Source organism: Gouania willdenowi, unplaced genomic scaffold (genome assembly GCF_900634775.1).
Source record: "Gouania willdenowi unplaced genomic scaffold, fGouWil2.1 scaffold_332_arrow_ctg1, whole genome shotgun sequence".
Classification (NCBI taxonomy): Eukaryota; Metazoa; Chordata; class Actinopteri; order Blenniiformes; family Gobiesocidae; genus Gouania; species Gouania willdenowi.
This window is the reverse complement of record NW_021145094.1, coordinates 678,592-699,285: the sequence shown is the minus strand read 5'-3', so window position 1 is coordinate 699,285 and position 20,694 is coordinate 678,592. Positions and strand designations below refer to the sequence as shown.

The 20,694-nt window shown below is 40.7% G+C and overlaps 2 protein-coding genes across 9 annotated transcripts in view; both read right to left on the bottom strand.

Moving 5' to 3' along the window:
* LOC114459656 (uncharacterized) overlaps positions 1-9,307 on the bottom strand; it is a 20,675-nt gene extending 11,368 nt beyond the window's left edge. For 4 of the 5 annotated variants that reach the window (XM_028441847.1, XM_028441846.1, XM_028441850.1 and 1 more), the window contains exons 1-4: positions 6,906-7,380; positions 322-504; positions 182-259; positions 1-33 (exon numbers count right to left, since the gene is read on the bottom strand). The exon at positions 1-33 is cut by the window's left edge and continues 100 nt beyond it. In XM_028441847.1, coding sequence (XP_028297648.1) covers positions 1-33; positions 182-259; positions 322-504; positions 6,906-7,069 — 458 coding nt within the window. In that variant the 5' untranslated portion in view covers positions 7,070-7,380. Of the gene's footprint in view, positions 34-181; positions 260-321; positions 505-6,905; positions 7,381-8,404; positions 8,440-9,264 lie in introns of those variants that run through there. The other variant, XM_028441848.1, reaches the window with a different exon arrangement.
* Positions 9,308-19,998: 10,691 nt separating this feature from the next.
* Positions 19,999-20,694, bottom strand: part of LOC114459647 (FRAS1-related extracellular matrix protein 1-like) — a 77,068-nt gene continuing 76,372 nt past the window's right edge. For all 4 annotated transcript variants that reach the window (XM_028441835.1, XM_028441837.1, XM_028441836.1 and 1 more), the window contains one exon: positions 19,999-20,397. In XM_028441835.1, the coding sequence (XP_028297636.1) occupies positions 20,189-20,397 (209 nt within the window). In that variant the 3' untranslated portion in view covers positions 19,999-20,188. The remainder of the gene's footprint in view (positions 20,398-20,694) is intronic.

Here is a 20,694-nt window from a genome sequence, read left to right as displayed (position 1 = left end):
TCCAGACGTGGGATTTGACTGATCACATAGAGTCTGAAAATACATCATCAATAGGTTTGATTTCATCTCATCAATCATTACGTGAATAACAGAAATAAGAACGTGTAAAAAGTCACAGAACATAAATAATGGATGTAAATACCAAACAGTTGTGTGTGTGTGTGTGTGTGTGTGTGCATACCTGTAGTCCACGTACTGGGTCAAAGTCCCACCGTTAAAGTAACTGGGAGCTGCTTTATTATTCATCATACTCAGGATTCTACAGGTGTGAGGAGACACAGGTAAAGACCAGAAGAAGAAGAAGAGAGAGAATGGTACTACCTGATCCTGGGGAACTTCTGTCGGACCTCCTCCACAAACACAGGCAGGTTGCTGATGTTGTTCTTGTTGATGTACACCGTGGTGATGCTGGGCATGAACGGGAACTTAACGTGAGACGTGAAGTTGTTGGAGTCCAGGATGAGAGTGCTGAGCTTCTCTAGTTTACCCAGGAGAGCTGGACTCCTGCACGTGCTCAGTGAAGGACCTTTAACACTTTCAGTTTTCTACGCTTCTCAAAATGTCGTCCACAAACTCACAAAATAAACACAGATCTATATAACAAGAGTCTACGTGACTCTACAGGCTGAGCTGAATCCACTGATATACAGGTCAGGTATGTCACGTACCAAAACAACGCCACAAAATCAGAAAATACACATATCGTGTCTTATCTTTGATGTTTCTGATCAAAAGCTGCTCCAATGTGCATAAAACTCCATATTTTGATTAATCAAATTGTGTCAGCAGATGCTACCATTTCACACATCTGATCACTTCTCAGTCAACAAATTCATCAAATGAGGCACATAGCGCTCATGCATAAAATGTCCAGCCCCTCCTTTATCCAGCTCTGATTGGCCAGGGCTAAAGCCACTCCCACTCGCCAATTTCTACAGGCTCTGAACTTTACAACGCAGTGTCAATCATTCTGATTGGTCAAAACATTGCTGAATTACACATGCGTAACAGCATCAAAGAGTGGAACCAAAACTAGCATTACGCATGGCACAGCAGAAACCTGAATAAAAATGGATAAAACACCTAGTGGTCAAACATAGACTAATGTGTATCTTTGGCCTAATGTTTATGATTATCACCATAATAATAATATCATACATACATCAGTTCAATTATTTCTGCTTTTACAGCCTTCGTGAATGAGAATTGGCCTTATATTTGATATTTATGGTCAGTAACATTTATTTCCATCTGTAACCACTAGGGGTCCTACTTCATTCTGACCAAAAATGGGTAGGTCATGTAGAAGATTAGAAAAACATTATTTGTAATGGGTACTGTATGTGATCTTCAGCTGGGGCTGAAGAGGTACAAGGTTTTTTAGAACAATGTTATACCTTGGAACATAAACTATGGAGAGCCGCCATTTTGATCAGGGTATGACACACCTTCATTGATGGCACAAAACGAGCCATGGCTGAGTAGCTATGTGTTGAAGTGCACAGATATGGTTAAAAACAGTGATGAAACAAATGAACTAATACATGCTTTTATCAGCAGTCAGATTAACTACTGTAATGTTCTACTTTCACTAAAACAATATTTCAGGTTCATAATTACTACAGAACTCCAGGAGGAAGGAACACATTACACCTACAGTATTTAAAAATGTCTGCATTGGCTCCCCGTGTGTTACAGGATCCATTTTAAGGTTCTCTTACTGGTTTTTAAGGGTTCAGAACTACTTTGACTCTATGAACTTCTAAAACCCTGAGGTCCTCCAGCGCTGACCTTTTAAAAATCCTCAAAGTCAGGACACGCACACACGGTGAGGCGTCGTTACAGTTTTATGGCCTCGTTTGTGGAACAGTCTGTAGAGAACCTCAGGGCTGCAGAGAACGTTCATGTTTTTAAGAAGAGGCTGAAAATCCACTTTTAAAATGAGCTTTTAGCTAATTATTTATTCATTTTAGGATTTTATGTTTCATGTTTTTATTGATATCTTTGATGTAGTTTTAGGATTGTTATGTTTTATGTTATGTACCTACCAACAGGTAACTTCTCCTGACAGAGTTCAATATCTACCCATAAGAAAATAAGAGGGAACATTGTGGTGAGAGAGGGGGTGTGGTTAGTGCCATGACACGCCCCCATAGTATCCCCTGGAAACAGAAATGTAGTAGTGCTCTGAGCAAGTATGTTTACAAGTTGCATTCAACCATTTTCTGAGAAGGAATTCTGCCCATTAGCTTAGCCCATTAGCTTAACTCATTAGCCAAACCCATAAGTTTGGCTTGGTGCCCATTAGCTTAGCTCATTAGCCTAACCCATAACTTTGGCTTGGTGCCCATTAGCCTAGCCCAAAACTTTGGCTTGGTGCCCATTAGCTTAACCAATTAGCCGAGCCCATAACGTTAGCTTGGTGCCCATTAGCCTAGCCCATATCTTTGGCTTGGTGCACATTAACTTAGCCCATTAACCTAGCTCATAACTTTGGCTTAGTGCTCATTAGCCTAGCCCATAACTTTGGTTTGGTGCCCATTAGCTTAACCCATTAGCCTAATCCATTAACCTAGCCCATAACTTTGGCTTGGTGCCCATTAGCTTAGCCCATTAGCCTAGCCTATAACTTTGGCTTGGTGCCCATTAGCTTAGCTCATTAGCCTAACCCATAACTTTGGCTTGGTGCCCATTAGCTTAGCTCATTAACCTAACCCAAAACTTTGGCTTGGTGCCCATTAGCTTAACCAATTAGCCGAGCCCATAACTTTAGCTTGGTGCCCATTAGCTTAACCAATTAGCCGAGCCCATAACTTTAGCTTGGTGCCCATTAGCCTAGCTCATATCTTTGGCTTGGTGCCCATTAACTTAGCCCATTAACCTAGCTCATAACTTTGGCTTAGTGCTCATTAGCCTAGCCCATAACTTTGGTTTGTGCCCATTAGCCTAGCCCATAACTTTGGATTGGTGCCCATTAGCTTAACCCATTAGCCTAATCCATTAACCTAGCCCATAACTTTGGCTTGGTGCCCATTAGCTTAGCCCATTAGCCTAGCCTATAACTTTGGCTTGGTGCCCATTAGCCTAGCCCATAACTTTGGCTTGGTGCCCATTAGCTTAACCCATTAGCCTAGCCCATAACTTTGGCTTGGTGCCCATTAGCTTAACTCATTAGCCAAACCCATAAGTTTGGCTTGGTGCCCATTAGCTTAGCCCATTAGCCTAACCCATAACTTTGGCTTGTTGCCCATTAGCTTAACTCATTAGCCAAACCCATAAGTTTGGCTTGGTGCCCATTAGCTTAGCCCATTAGCCTAACCCATAACTTTGGCTTGGTGCCCATTAGCTTAGCTCATTAGCCTAGCCCATAACTTTGGCTTGGTGCTCATTAGCCTAGCCCATAACTTTGGTTTGGTGCCCATTAGCCTAGCCTATAACTTTGGATTGGTGCCCATTAGCTTAACCCATTAGCCTAACCCATTAACCTAGCCCATAACTTTGGCTTGGTGCCCATTAGCCTAGCCTATAACTTTGGCTTGGTGCCCATTAGCCTAGCCTATAACTTTGGCTTGGTGCCCATTAGCCTAGCCCATAACTTTGGCTTGGTGCCCATTAGCTTAACCCATTAGCCTAACCCATTACTTTAACTTGGTGCCCATTAGCTTAACCCATTAGCCTAGCCCATAACGTTGGCATAGTGCCCATTAGCTTAGCCCATTAACCGAGCCCATAACTTTAGCTTGATGCCCATTAACTTAGCCCATTAGCCTAGCTCATAATTTCGGCTTGGTGCCCATTAGCTTAACCCATTAGCCTAGCCCATAACTTTGGCTTGGTTCCCATTAGCTTAGCCCATTAGCCTAGCCCATAACTTTGGCTTGGTTCCCATTAGCTTAGCCCATTAGCCTAACCCATAACTTTGGCTTGGTGCCCATTAGCTTAACCCATTAGCCTAGCCCATAAGTTTGGCTTGGTGCCCATTAGCTTAGCCCATTAGCCTAACCCATAACTTTGGCTTGTTGCCCATTAGCTTAACTCATTAGCCAAACCCATAAGTTTGGCTTGGTGCCCATTAGCTTAGCCCATTAGCCTAACCCATAACTTTGGCTTGGTGCCCATTAGCTTAGCTCATTAGCCTAGCCCATAACTTTGGCTTGGTGCTCATTAGCCTAGCCCATAACTTTGGTTTGGTGCCCATTAGCCTAGCCTATAACTTTGGATTGGTGCCCATTAGCTTAACCCATTAGCCTAACCCATTAACCTAGCCCATAACTTTGGCTTGGTGCCCATTAGCCTAGCCTATAACTTTGGCTTGGTGCCCATTAGCCTAGCCCATAACTTTGGCTTGGTGCCCATTAGCTTAACCCATTAGCCTAACCCATTACTTTAACTTGGTGCCCATTAGCTTAACCCATTAGCCTAGCCCATAACGTTGGCATAGTGCCCATTAGCTTAGCCCATTAGCCTAGCCCATAACTTTGGCTTGGTTCCCATTAGCTTAGCCCATTAGCCTAACCCATAACTTTAGCTTGGTGCCCATTAGCCTAGCTCATATCTTTGGCTTGGTGCACATTAACTTAGCCCATTAACCTAGCTCACAACTTTGGCTTAGTGCTCATTAGCCTAGCCCATAACTTTGGTTTGGTGCCCATTAGCTTAACCCATTAGCCTAATCCATTAACCTAGCCCATAACTTTGGCTTGGTGCCCATTAGCTTAGCCCATTAGCCTAGCCTATAACTTTGGCTTGGTGCCCATTAGCTTAGCTCATTAGCCTAACCCATAACTTTGGCTTGGTGCCCATTAGCTTAGCTCATTAACCTAACCCAAAACTTTGGCTTGGTGCCCATTAGCTTAACCAATTAGCCGAGCCCATAACTTTAGCTTGGTGCCCATTAGCTTAACCAATTAGCCGAGCCCATAACTTTAGCTTGGTGCCCATTAGCCTAGCTCATATCTTTGGCTTGGTGCCCATTAACTTAGCCCATTAACCTAGCTCATAACTTTGGCTTAGTGCTCATTAGCCTAGCCCATAACTTTGGTTTGGTGCCCATTAGCCTAGCCCATAACTTTGGATTGGTGCCCATTAGCTTAACCCATTAGCCTAATCCATTAACCTAGCCCATAACTTTGGCTTGGTGCCCATTAGCTTAGCCCATTAGCCTAGCCTATAACTTTGGCTTGGTGCCCATTAGCCTAGCCCATAACTTTGGCTTGGTGCCCATTAGCTTAACCCATTAGCCTAGCCCATCAGCTTAACCCATTAGCCTAGCCCATAACTTTGGCTTGGTGTCCATTAGCTTAGCCCATAAACCGAGCCCATAACTTTAGCTTGATGCCCATTAACTTAGCCCATTAGCCTAGCTTATAACTTTGGCTTGGTTCCCATTAGCTTAGCCCATTAGCCTAACCCATAACTTTGGCTTGGTGCCCATTAGCTTAGCTCATTAGCCTAACCCATAACTTTGGCTTGGTGCCCATTAGCTTAGCTCATTTGCCTAGCCCAAAACTTTGGCTTGGTGCCAATTAGCTTAACCAATTAGCCGAGCCCATAACTTTGGCTTGGTGCCCATTAGCTTAACCCATTAGCCTAACCCATAACTTTGGCTTGGTGCCCATTAGCTTAGCTCATTAGCCTAGCCCAAAACTTTGGCTTGGTGCTCATTAGCTTAACCATTAGCCTAGCTCATAACTTTGGCTTGGTGTCCATTAGCTTAACCCATTAGCCTAGCCCATAACTTTGGCTTGGTTCCCATTAGCTTAGCCCATTAGCCTAACCCATAACTTTGGCTTGGTGCCCATTAGCTTAGCTCATTAGCCTAACCCATAACTTTGGCTTGGTACCCATTAGCTTAGCTCATTTGCCTAGCCCAAAACTTTGGCTTGGTGCCAATTAGCTTAACCATTAGCCTAGCTCATAACTTTGGCTTGGTGCTCATTAGCTTAACCATTAGCCTAGCTCATAACTTTGGCTTGGTGTCCATTAGCTTAACCCATTAGCCTAACCCATAACTTTGGCTTGGTGCCCATTAGCTTAGCTCATTAGCCTAACCCATAACTTTGGCTTGGTGCCCATTAGCTTAGCTCATTAGCCTAACCCATAACTTTGGCTTGGTGCCCATTAGCTTAGCTCATTAGCCTAACCCATAACTTTGACTTGGTGCCCATTAGCTTAGCTCATAACTTTGGCTTGGTGTCCATTACTCTGACTTAGTGTTATTTTGCTCAGAAACAATAAACAAATGTTTGTCGTTGTCATAGCAACCATTTGCTCTACACTTGTTCAGAAATTGCTGACCAACGGAACACTGTTGCCTAGCAACAGCTAACATCCAATCAATGAACACATCTTTTCACACAGCTTTCATCACAGTGTCTACCCGTATTTGTACACTTCCAACACCTAACTACTCAGCCATGGCTCGTTTTGTGTTCATCAATGAACGTGTCATATCCTGTAGAAAATGGCGACTCTCCAAAGTATAAAATCCTTCTAAAAAGTCATTTTAACGTGTTTTTTTAAATAATGTTTTGTTATTTACATTTACACTAACGTCAGATGTTTTTACTGAAACTTGTTTAGTTTATTGTGTCTTTGCACAGAAATGAAAGCATAGAACAAACAATGTATAGACTAAAATATATTGTAAAGGTTTGACTCATCAAGTACAGTGTGTTCATCACTGCTTTTATAGGAATGTTTTTAAGACTGATTTAACCTTCATCACTGCAGATTTACATTATTAACCTTTTTTAACCTCTGGTTCTTCAGTTTTTACCTTTTCACTGGACTTTATTTACAATAAACACCTGAAAGATGAGGGTGTTCTAAAACTTTTATTCTAGACTTTAGCTTTTCATCCTGAAGCAGGAAGACTTTGAAGAGAAAAGAAGATCAAAGGATACTGATGGAGCAGATTGTAGCTCAGATCTAGAACCTCCAGAGAAGCGCTCTGAGCTAGAACAGCGTCGTAGGGGATCTCAGTCAGGTCCTGATACGCAAAGGAAAGCCACTGGAAGCTTGGCCTGTAGTGATGATGGTCCATCATCTCCACATGGTCCTGAGACATGTTAGCAAACAACAAGGAAACGTTCTAAGCTAACAAACCATACAGCTGTTAGACGAGGTCAGTGTCTGTAGGAAGTACGTTCAGCTATGATACATGAGGTTGTGTTTGAAGGTGGGACGTCACAGACATTTAGGTTTGATGTAAAATGTGTAGAGTGATAATTATTGTGTTTTCATATGTTTTGCCTTTGAGCAATGACACTGTAGAGAGTTGAACCCCAGACTCATTAATCCACAACAGTCAGTTTAGATGCACATGGAATTTATAAAGCATTTATGAAATAATTTATGAACAGTATCATTGCAGTCCAAACAAATCTGACATCACACACCCTAGAACCAAGCAGCAGCCATGTTGAAAGTCTCAGCTCAGTCTGATCCTGATTCACAGAGATATTTGAGGTTTGTTTGCTTTATTTCACCCTGAACTCACCCACATTTAGTCACAATGTGTCAGTGAAAAATGGCTTTTTAAATAAACAATTAACAAAATACAGTTTCTATTTGAAATATTTTGAATTAATAGCATTTAAAAAAAACATTGTTATTAAAGCTATCTCCTCCCACAGTTTTTTTTAAAAGTTGTTGGCATTTTGTGTATTTTTATTGTAGTTTTCTGTGTTTCTATTGTAGTATTGTGTATTTTTATTGTAGTTTTTTATGTTTCTATTGTAGTATTGTGTATTTTTATTGTAGTTTTCTGTGTTTCTATTGTAGTATTGTGTATTTTTATTGTAGTTTTCTGTGTTTCTATTGTAGTATTGTGTATTTTTATTGTAGTTTTCTGTGTTTCTATTGTAGTATTGTGTATTTTTATTGTAGTTTTCTGTGTTTCTATTGTAGTATTGTGTATTTTTATTGTAGTTTTCTGTGTTTCTATTGTAGTATTGTGTATTTTTATTGTAGTTTTCTGTGTTTCTATTGTAGTATTGTGTATTTTTCTATAATGTCAGTTTTTGAGGTTCATTGTGTATTTTAAATGTAGTATTTTGGGACTCATTCTGTATTTTTATAGCAGTTGTGTGTTTGTTATTTTGTGTATTTTTTGGAGTACAAAAAACACACAAAACCACACAAGATGTTTCCAAAAACAAAAAATTAACAGAAATACAAAGAATTCTCAGACAAAACAAAACAAACAACAGAAGTTAACTTTAAAAATCAACTATCAAGCTACAGAAGAACATTATTTCTCCTTTTTAAAACCAAAATAATGTATTTGTAAAGATAAAGCACTAATTCTAGCATTAAAGGCTTTCTGTTGTGTTTGATATATACTGTAGTAAACACCAGTAAATAACTGTAAATGACAATAGAAAGTGAAAGTCGGACTCACCCGTCCTCTGAGATGAGGATGTGAACATTTGAAGCCTGAAACACAAAGTGGTGTAAAAGCTGTTCTTTCAGCTGCTGTTGATCACATGACAGGGATAGTAATCACATGACTCTGTGACCCAGTGTTTCATGCTCTTAAACATTCACTGTGTGACACAAACATGCTTTATTACCTTCAAATCAAGTCAGAAACACTGTAAAAACTCCTTCACTTTATTTTATTAAGATTATCTGCACCTATAAATACATTTACTTTGGCATTTTGACAGTTACAGAAAAGTAATAAATGTGAATATTTAACTAACTTATCATTTTAAATCCTAAAATGTGTTTGATCAAACTTGTCATACAATTGAACAAACTCATCTCTTCTTTTTTCTCTAATAAAGTAAACTGTACATACAGTACTACATATATACAGACATTTTAATATATATATATATATATATACAGACATTTTAATATATATATATATATATAGAAAACCAGTCAGTATCTGGTGTGACCACCATTCTCTTCCTCAGTGACGTGTTGTGACCACTAGGGTTGGGTAGACACATTGTAAATAGAGAACACCAATAACAATTTCATATGTTTCTGATGGCAAGTGTTAATCTGACAAAATCAACATCATAAACACCATTAAAGAAACAAACATTATTTAATATAGCCTCCATACTCTCCAACAACATATATCTCATGACACGACAGCACATCTGTTGTTTGTGTTGGAAACACAGAAACATGGAGAAAATGACAACAACAACAACTCAGAACATCCTCAGTGAGGATCATCCACAAAGTCAATCCTTCCTTTTGTTCCATTCACTGTAGAAAGAACCAACAATGTTCTGACCTTACCTTAGCTGAAGGTCTGGTAGCTCAGGTGTTGGTCTCCATCTTTTAAAACATGTTGTTTTTACTCCAATTGGTCTATCTGAAGTGACCTCAATAGTTAGTGCTTCTAAACCAACAACCTGTCTTTTAGATCCAATCCCATCTCCACTATTTAAAGATGTTCTTGACAGAGTTGAGTGTAGGTGTGGACTCAAACGCAGAGATAAATGGAGGATGCAGGCAGATGTAGTCCTTTCTTTAATAAAAAAACAAAAAAACAAAATCTAGAAGAGCATCATGAAGACACCAAGGAACAACCACAGCAGGACATGAGGAGGGTAGACACTGACATCACCCTGTGTCCAAGCTCTCAGCTAGAGTGAGGGAAGCTTGATTAGGAACGGGACACACCTGGGTGGAAAACATGAGGTAACTAATCAGTCAGAGACCAAAGCACATCACTGGGGGTGGAGCCACAAGAGGCCAGACTCAAACAGAATAAACAGAATAACTGAAAGGACCAAAAGGACTAAATAACAAAACTAAACAGAACCTGACAGTTCTTCTACTAATCAGCACTAATATGATGAACTACATTAATACATCTATAGTAACAGGTTATGAACCACAGGCCTTTAAAACCACTGTAAACAAACCTCTCCTTAAAAACCAACCTTTGATCAAAGTGACTTGTCCAGTTATAAACCAATATCTAATCTACCTTTTGTTTACAACATTCTTAAAAAAGTCATCACAGGTCAACTATGTGATCACCTTCATAGGAACAATTTATAGAGAGCTTTCAGTCTGGCTTTAGAGCCAATCACAGCACAGTAACAGTAACCAATGATCTCCTCTTAGCCTCAGACAGAGGGTTGGTCTCAGTTCTGGTGATCTTAGATCTCAGTGCAGCCTTTGATACAGTGGATCATCATCTACTGCTGCAGAGACTGGGATTAAAGAAACAGCGCTGGGTTGGTTTAAATCCTACCAATCAGACAGAACCACTTTGTTCATGTTAATAATCTGTCCTCAGCCAGAGTTCATCATGGAGTTCCACAAGGTTCAGTTTTAGGACCAATATATTATATATGCTTCCACTAGGTAACATTATCAGAACATTATATACATTTCTATTGCTATGCAGATGATACACAGCTTTATCTCTTAATGAAATCAGATGAAACTCATCAGTTATTAAAACTCCAGGTTTGTCTTAATGACATCACATCCTGGATGAGTCGTAACTTTCTCCTTCTTAACCAGGATAAAACCAAAGTGATTTTATTTGGTCCAAAACACCTCAGAGATAAATTATCAGAGTAAATAGTGTCTCTAGATGACACTACTCTGTCACCCAGCACCACAGTAAAAAACATAGACATTATCTTTGATACTGACTTATCCTTTAATTCTCATATTAAACAAATCACAAGGACAGCCTTCTTCTACCTCCATAATATCTATAAAATCAGGAATATCTTGACCCAGAGTGATGCTGAAAAACTAATCCATGCATGTGTTACATCTAGATTAGATTATTGTAACTCTATACTGTCAGGATGTCCTAGTAAGTCACTAAAAAGTCTCCAGTTAATTCAGAATGCTGCAGCTAGAATACTAACAGGTACTAACAGGAGAGAACATATTTCTACAGTATTGGCTTCTCTTCATTGACTTCCTGTAAAATCTAGAATAGAGTTTAAAATCCTCCTGTTAGCATACAAAGCTCTACATGATCTAGCTCCTGTATATCTATAGAGACCTGTTAGTGTCCTATCATCCAGGTAGATCACTCTGCTCTCAGTCTGATGGTCTTCTAGAAGTTCCTAAAGTATCTAGAAGTAGAACAGGAGGCAGAGCGTTCACTACCAGGCTCCTCCCCTTTAGAACCAGCTCCCAGTCTTACTACAGGAGGCTGTTACTCTCTACACCTTTAAGGCTAAACTCTAAACCTACTGATATGCTAAAGCGTATACTGTATAATAGCATTAGTTTAACCACTAGAGCAGACATGGGCTCGTCTGTGAACGGTTACATTTACAAACTTTGGAGTCACTGTTAACTTATCAATAAACAGGAAGAGATTGATCACCTTTATAATAAGTGCTGACTAGGCACTAGGAGAGATGTCCAAGGCCAACACATGATGACCTGATAATAATGGATCATGTTTTTCTGCAGTCAGTGTCTTCTCCTCGTTCTTCTCTCTCTCTGCTCTGTTTCAGGTGAAGCTGATGATGTCACTTCCTGATGTGTGGTTCACGTCTCAACTAGTCTGATGTTCTATCTCTCTATCCTGTTCTGTTGGTCCATTTTGATAAACGCATTGAGATGACTTTGTTGTAAATTGCGCTATACAAATAAAGTTGAATTGAATTATCATCTCTAGCTCTGACATTCTGACTGTAGTGTTATCCCGCCCACTAGCTAGAGAATGTAGCAGCAGCCACGCTGGATCAATTCACTAATGCACTGTGAACGTACGTATAGCATTTAGCATAGCACGGTAACGTCCAATGGTTTTCATCTTGCGGAACTGACTGAGCATGAGCAAACATAAAAACACACTATGGGAACAGAGGCAGTGTGGCAATGTGCTTTTGGGAGGGGGTGTGGCCTCCTTTTGGCTCCTCCTCCTGCTTTACAGTGGAGTGAGACTGTGCAGCATCTCTGCCGTACCAGGAAATAGTGATGTTTATTCATTTAGACTGTGAAACGCACAAAATGCTGACACTTCCAAACTTATAGGTACTGTAGGATATTGGAAATGGAAAAATAAATAATTTATAATTATATTATAATTAAAACAAATAATCAATCAATCAATCAATCAATCAATCTTTATTTGTATAGCGCCAAATCATAACCAATGGTATCTCAAGGCACTTTACAGTAGAGCAGTCTTAAGGACGGACTCTTCATTTTATGGATACACACATATGCATATATACGTATATACACATACATATGTATCCCACACCCAACATGAATTCATCATGGCGGCAAGGAAAACCTTCTGTTAAGCAGCAGGAACCTTGTGTGGATCCCATTCCTATGATGAACAGCCATCCACGTTATGCTGTGTTGGGTGTGTGCAGAAAAAAGGGTGGAGACAGAGCCGCTGAGACTCTGTAACTCCACACTGAGGATCCCACGGACCTGCAAGACAAAAGCCAGAAGGAGAACAGGAGCAAACACACAAGGGAGTAAGCAGACATAGAGGGAGTGTTTGAAAGAGGAATGGGACCCTCTCCGGTCCCTCTCTAACCTAAATGACCTCTCTCTTAACGCCCTCTCCAACCTCTCTCCAACCGAGCATGCCAGACCCCCCCCCCCGGCAGTCTATGCCTATTGCATCTTAATTATGAGCTATGAGCTGGTTCCTAACTAAAAGCTTTATCAAAGAGGAATGTTTTGAGCCTAACCTTAAAGGTAGAGAGGGTGTCTGCCCCCCGAACCGTGGTTGGTAGATGGTTCCAGAGAAGTGGGGCCTGATAACTGAAAGCTCTTCCTCCTATACTACTTTTAGAGATGAATGGAACAACGAGTAGTCCAGCATTTTGAGAGCGTAGTGTTCTGGGGGGATTGTATGGCACTACAAGCTCCTTGAGATAGACTGGTGCCTGTCCATTTAGGGCTTTATAAGTGAGAAGAAGAATCTTGAATTCTATTCTATATTTTATGGGAAGCCAATGCAGAGAGGCTAATACAGGAGTAATGTGATCTCTTCTCCTAGTTTTAGTCAGTACACGTGCTGCAGCATTTTGAACCAGCTGAAGTGTCTTAAGCGACTTGCTCGGGCAGCCTGCTAAAAGAGAATTACAATAATCCAGTCTAGAGGTAACAAAAGCATGGACTAGTTTTTCGGCGTCGCCCTGAGACAGGATAGATCTGATTTTAGCAATGTTACGGAGATGAAAGAAGGCAGTTCTTGAAGTTTGTTTTATGTGAGAGTTGAAGGATAAATCCTGATCAAATAGAACCCCAAGGTTTCTAACAGTTGTGCTTTGTGCCAGAGTAATGCCATCTAGGGCAGTTAGGCTAGCATAGGTTTCTCTAAGGTGTCGCGGGCCCAGTACAATGACCTCAGTCTTGTCTGAGTTGAGAAGAAGAAAATTTTGGTCCATCCAGGCCCTAATGTCCTTTAGACAGGCCTCAAGTTTAGATAGCTGATTTGTCTCACCTGGCTTCATTGATACATACAGTTGGGTATCATCAGCATAGCAGTGAAAGTTAACAGAGTATTTTCTCATAACATTACCAAGGGGGATCATATAGATACAGAAGAGGATTGGACCTAGCACAGAGCCCTGAGGAACCCCGTAGCTTACTTTAGTGTACACAGAAGACTTATTATTCACGTGTACAAACTGGTACCTATCAGATAGGTAGGACTTAAACCAGTTTAGGGCAGTCCCTGTGATTCCAAGTAATTTCTCTAATCTCTCTAGTAGAATATAGTGATCTATAGTGTCAAAAGCTGCACTAAGATCTAATAAAACCAGCACTGAGAGTCGTCCTTCATCTGAAGCCCAGAGTAGATCATTAGTTACTTTAACTAAAGCAGTCTCTGTGCTGTGTTGAGCTCTAAAACCTGACTGGAAGTCCTCCAACAGGCTGTTGTTTTGAAGAAATTCACAGAGCTGAGCTGCCACAACTTTCTCAAGAATCTTTGAAATAAAAGGAAGATTAGATATAGGCCTGTAGTTTGCTAAAGTGCTGGAATCAAGAGTAGGTTTTTTGAGAAGGGGTTTGATTACAGCTACTTTAAAGGACTGTGGCACGTAGCCTATTGATAGGGATATATTTATTGTCTCCAACAAAGATGGGCAGACTAGGGGAACAACTTCTTTAAACAGCTTAGTTGGGATCGGATCTGAAAGGCAGGTCGATGGTTTGGAGGATGAAATAATAGAGTTAAGTTCCTGAAGTCCTATATGTGTGAAACAGTTTAGGTTAGGCCTATTTACATTTAATGGTACAGCAGGCCCAGGTGAAGGCAGGGAGTGGCTAATTTTATCTCTAATCTTATGAATTTTATGGTTAAAAAATGTCATAAAGTCCTCACAGCTGAGGGCTAGAGGAATCATGGGCTCAATAGAGCTCTGACTTTGTGTTAGCCTGGCTACAGTGCTGAAAAGGTACCTCGGATTATTTTTATTTTCTTCAATTAGTGAGGAGTAGTATGTAGATCGACTATGTCGTAAGGCTGTCATGTATTTACTATGGCTTTCTTGCCAGAGTATTCGTGACTCCTCTGTTTTATTGGAGCGCCACATTCTCTCTAATTTACGGGTTGTTTGTTTGAATGTGTGAGTTTCAGAGCTAAACCACGGAGCTTTCCTCTGACGTTTAATAGTTTTTTCCCTCAATGGGGCAATTGAGTCCAAGGTGGATTTTAGTAGACTAGCAGAGCTATCGACAAGCAGATCCAGTTGAGAGGGGTTATAATTAATATCATAGTTATTTATTGGATGGTGCACTGAGTTTAAGGCAGCAGGAATGGCCTCTTTAAATTTAGCCACAGCACTATTGGACAGATTTCTACTTGTAACTATTTTATTGCACAGTGCGAGATCCTCTAGGATAATGTTAAAAGATATTAAAAAGTGATCTGATAGCAGAGGATTTTCAGGGTAGACTTTTAGTTCATTAATATCAAGGCCATATGTTAGAACAAGATCAAGAGTATGATTTAAACGATGAGTAGCTTCATTAATAGTTTGAAAAAAGCCAACTGAGTCTATTAGGGACATAAAGGCTGAGCTCAGGCTATCACTATATTTGTCCACATGGATATTAAAATCTCCTACTATCAGTATTTTATCAGAACTGAGGACTAAGTTTGATATAAACTCAGAGAATTCTGATAGAAATTCAGAATAAGGGCCTGGAGGACGGTAAATTATCACAAATAAGACTGGCTGGCAGGTTTTTGATTCAGTATGAGATAAATTTAGAACCAGGCTTTCAAAGGAAGTGTAACTGGCCTTTGGTTTAGGATAGATTAGGAGAGAGGAATGATAAATAGCTGCTACACCACCTCCACGGCCTATGTCTCGTGGCATATGAGTATTTAAATGACTGGGAGGAGTGGCTTCATTTAAACTAACATATTCATCTTGATACAGCCATGTTTCAGTTAAACAGAATAAATCAAAGTTATTTTCTGAGATAAGGTCATTTACTAGTAGAGATTTGGATCTCAGTGATCTAATATTTAATAGAGCACATCTAATGCTTTTATGTTTTGGTGTTTCTAGATTTGAGATTTTAATTTTTTTCAGATTTTTATAATTGATAGCTCTTTTATTTGATTTTATGTTAAAATCATTGTGAAATATGGGTCGGGGGACTGACACCGTCTCCATAAAATAATATTCATCACCATCACAACAGTTGTCATGGCGATGAACACAGCTATCCTGATAGCAATGGGAGGGAAACTGTCCTAAGGCAAGCGCAGAGGGGCGTGGAGGACTCCCCCTCTGTAACATGGTCTCATTCATGAGATGTCATAAATGTGCCATGTTTTCTGATAGTAGAGATGCTCCCTCCAAAGTAGGATGGATTCCATCTCTTCCTATCAGGTTCGGTTTTCCCCAGAAGGATCTCCAGTTATCAATGAAGCCCACCTCGTTTTCTGGACACCACCTCGATAGCCAGCGGTTAAATGATGACATGCTATAGGCTATACATGTCATCACTGGTCAGATTTGGTAAGGGACCAGAGAAAATTACGGAGTCCGACATTGTTTTAGCATAAGCACAAACTGATTCAATGTTCACTTTGGTTGCTTCCGACTGACGACGTCGGGAGTCATTAGTGCCGACATGGAGGACTATCCTATCAAACTTACGATTACTCTTTGCCAGCAACTTTAGATTTGATTCTATGTCGCCCGCTCTGGCCCCTGGGATGCACCTCACAATGCCCGCTGACTTCGCTAGCTTCACGTTTCTCACTATGGAGTCGCCAATTATCAGAGTTTGTTCCCCGGTGAGTGTGTTGTCCTCACAGAGGGGGGAGAACCTGTTTGAGACGTGAACATGGTGGTGTCCCGAGCGGCTTTTTGACCTTCGACTATGCTTACCACGGACAGTAACCCACTCATTGCTGGCCGGGGGGGAGGCTAAGCTAGAGCTAGCACGGTCCGCACCGGCTAGGTCCTGCTTGCTAGCTTCGGTTTTGGTATCAGGGGTGAGGAACCGCTTCTCCAGATTGTTGATCCTCGCCTCCATATCTAACAGTACGCTACACTTTATGCAACTACCATTGTCCCTAAAGGAGGAGGAGGAGTAACTAAACATCTGACACACCGGGCAGGAGAGCGGAGGGGAGGAGAGAGAAGCCATAGGTGCTAAATTTAAGCTAAGCTAAGCTAAGCTAAGGACAAAAGGAAGTTTAAAGGAGATTGTACTGCCTATAAGAGGCGAGATTGCTTTTTACTTAACCTTCGTACGTTTAACTGTACGGTAAAAATTAAAACAAGTGTTTTCAAGGCTAAAATATCAATGACAACAAGTTTGATTAGAGTTAGCAGAACACAGTAGTAGAGCGCTGCAAGCAGCGGTAGAGTGTAAACAGGAAATGATCGATACGTCACCACGTCAGCACGTCACCAGCACGTCACCAGCCGTCAGCCGTGATAATCAAAATATCACTTCACCCTTGGGTAGGCACTGCCTACCTTGTCTACCCTGACTGCACGTCACTACTCCTCCCACAGTGCATCACATCTCCTTCACATAGAGATGATCAGGTTATTGATAGTGGTCTATGGAATGTTGGTCCATTCCTCCAAGTTGCAGGATTTTAGCAGGAAGTGGAACACGCTGTGGTATCTGCCCACCCAGAGAATCCTAAACATGCTCAGTGGGTCACATGACCACTGACTGTGCTGGTCATTCAACATCTGGGATGTTTTCAGCTTCCAGGAATTGTGTTTGGATCCTAGCAACATGAGGTCATGCATTATCACGCTGCAACATGAGGCTGTGCATTATCACGCTACAACATGAGGCTGTGCATTATCACGCTGCAACATGAGGCTGTGCATTATCACGCTGCAACATGAGGCTGTGCATTATCATGCTACAACATGAGGCTGTGCATTATCACACTACAACATGAGGCTGTGCATTATCACGCTACAACATGAGGCCGTGCATTATCACACTGCAACATGAGGCTGTGCATTATCACGCTGCAACATGAGGCTGTGCATTATCACGCTGCAACATGAGGCTGTGCATTATCACGCTGCAACATGAGGCTGTGCATTATAATGCTACAACATGAGGCCGTGCATTATCACACTGCAACATGAGGCTGTGCATTATCACGCTACAACATGAGGCTGTGCATTATCACGCTGCAACATGAGGCTGTGCATTATCACGCTGCAACATGAGGCTGTGCATTATCACGCTGCAACATGAGGCTGTGCATTATCACGCTGCAACATGAGGCTGTGCATTATAATGCTACAACATGAGGCCGTGCATTATCACACTGCAACATGAGGCTGTGCATTATAATGCTACAACATGAGGCCGTGCATTATCACGCTGCAACATGAGGCTGTGCATTATAATGCTACAACATGAGGCCGTGCATTATCACGCTGCAACATGAGGCTGTGCATTATAATGCTACAACATGAGGCCGTGCATTATCACACTGCAACATGAGGCTGTGCATTATCACGCTGCAACATGAGGCTGTGCATTATCACGCTGCAACATGAGGCTGTGCATTATCACGCTGCAACATGAGGCTGTGCATTATAATGCTGCAACATGAGCCATGCATTATCACGCTGCCACATGAGGTCATGCAATATCACGCTACAACATGAGGCTGTGCATTATCATGCTATAGCATGAGGCTGTGCATTATAATGCTGCAACATGGGGCAGTGCATTATCATGCTATAGCATGAGGCTGTGCATTATAATGCTGCAACATGGGGCAGTGCATTATCATGCTACAACATGAGCCGTGCATTATCACGCTGCAACATGAGGCTGTGCATTATCACGCTACAACATGAGGCTGTGCATTATCATGCTATAGCATGAGGCTGTGCATTATAATGCTGCAACATGGGGCAGTGCATTATCATGCTACAACATGAGCCGTGCATTATCACGCTGCAACATGAGGCTGTGCATTATCATGCTATAGCATGAGGCTGTGCATTATCATGCTACAACATGAGCCGTGCATTATCACGCTGCAACATGAGGCTGTGCATTATAATGCTGCAACATGAGGCTGTGCATTATCATGCTGCAACATGAGCCGTGCATTATCACGCTGCAACATGGGGCAGTGCATTATCATGAGGTGAAGGTCGTGGATGAATGGCACAACAATCGGCCTCAGGATCTGGTCACAATATCTCTCAAAATACCATCAATAAAATGCACCTGTGTTGGTTGTCCATGACATACCATAACTCCACCCCCACCATGGGCCACTCCATCCACAACGCTGACATTAGCAAACCGCTCACCCACACCACACCACACACGCTGTCTGCATCTACCCTGAACCAGTAAATACTGAATAGAACATCTCTCCAACGTACTAGATACCATCCAATGTGAGCATCGACCAGTCAAGTGGGTTATGATGATGAACTGCAGTCAGATGGAGACCCTGATGAGGACAACGACCATGCAGATGAACTTCCCAGAGACAATTTTTGACAGTTTGTGCAGAAATTCTTTGGTTATTCAAAGCGACTGTTGCAGCAGCTGTCCTGGTGGCTGGTCTCAGACCTTCATGGATGTGGAGGTCCTGGGCTGGTGTGGTTGTGAGGCCATTGGATGTACTGCCTGATTCTCTGAAACGCCTTTTTATGGTAGAGAAATGAATATTCACAGCTGTGGTGGACATTACTGCAGTCAGCATGATAATTACATACTAACCACATCTGTGACACTGTGCTATGATTAAACGCAACACTTTTAGAGTGGCCTTTTATTGTGGCCACCCCGAGGCACACCTGTGCAATAATTATGCTGTCTAATCAGAATGTTGATATGACACACCTGTGAGGTGGGAGGGGTTATCTCTGCTCATTTACACACATTTGTCAACAATATCTGATAAAAACATGTCTTTAGTGATTATAGACAATGTTTTAGATCTTTGAGTTCAGCTCATGGAAAATGGGAACAAAAACAAAAGTGTTGCATTTATATTTTTCTTCAGTGTAAATATTCAGACATTTCATATGTTCAAACCTTTCTTATTTATATTCAAATTTTTCACATATACATTCAAACACACACACATATATACATATATATATATATATATATACATTTGAAGATAAAAATTGTATCTAAACAGTTTAACTGTGAAGTTTGTTGGATAAAAACCTCTTTTTTAAATATAACACTTTTATTAAGTAGTTTAGACTCAAAACATGCAAAAATAATTGTTTATTTAAATCAATAAGACTGATTGCATGAGTTTGTCTAAACACATTTCTTAATATATACATATACATTTTATTCCTCATCGCTATCCTAGAAAAATGTCAAACAGAAAAATACACATTTTTGAGTTTTCTGAAATAATAAAAAACACTAAACTACTAAAAAGCTACACAGCTTTTACTGTAATACAATAGTTTTAAAACATGGGAATAAACACAAACATATTGTAGAACAAAACCACTACAAAAAGAAACACAATCAATGATGTTAGCATTAGCATTGCTACAAGTCCATTTAATTCATATTTTCAGGGTAAATAAATAGAAATGTAACAGTTTATAATTGTTAAAAACCTAAAATAAGAATCTAGAAATCAGACAATGATAAATGTATTAATAAATCCTGTATGGTTAGTGTCATTAGAGTCTGATTCATGGTTCTATGAGGATTTCTACAAAATCGTGTTCTTCTAAAAACAAAGTGACGTTGATCAGTTTATTTTTATTGAACACACAAAGCCATGTGCTGGACTCTTTCTACAGTCCCTGGGGTACCAGCGGGCCCTCTTCCACACCACAACACAGGACCTCCCTGACCCCATGTTGAGAACACGGGGGCTGGTTCTCCAGTTGGTGTAGATCACCTGTTCTCCATCGCTCCACTGCCATCCTCCTCCTCTGCCCCCCCTCCGACTCAGGCCTGATCAAACCAATCAATCAGTCCTTCATTTACAATGACAAGATCTTTACATCTAAAAACAAGGTACAGTATATAACAGAAGTGAGAATATTTTTTCAATCACTTGAGCTCATTCGTACTCATTTTTCTACAAATCCACCAAACTCATCATATTTTAACCTACTTTCATCACTTTTTATTGCCATATTTTTGCTCCTTTTAATGTATTTTTGCTACATTTCTCACATTTCTGACACGTCTACATCACATTTTAATGACTTTTCTACACATTGTTTCTACTTTCCAGACATGTTCATC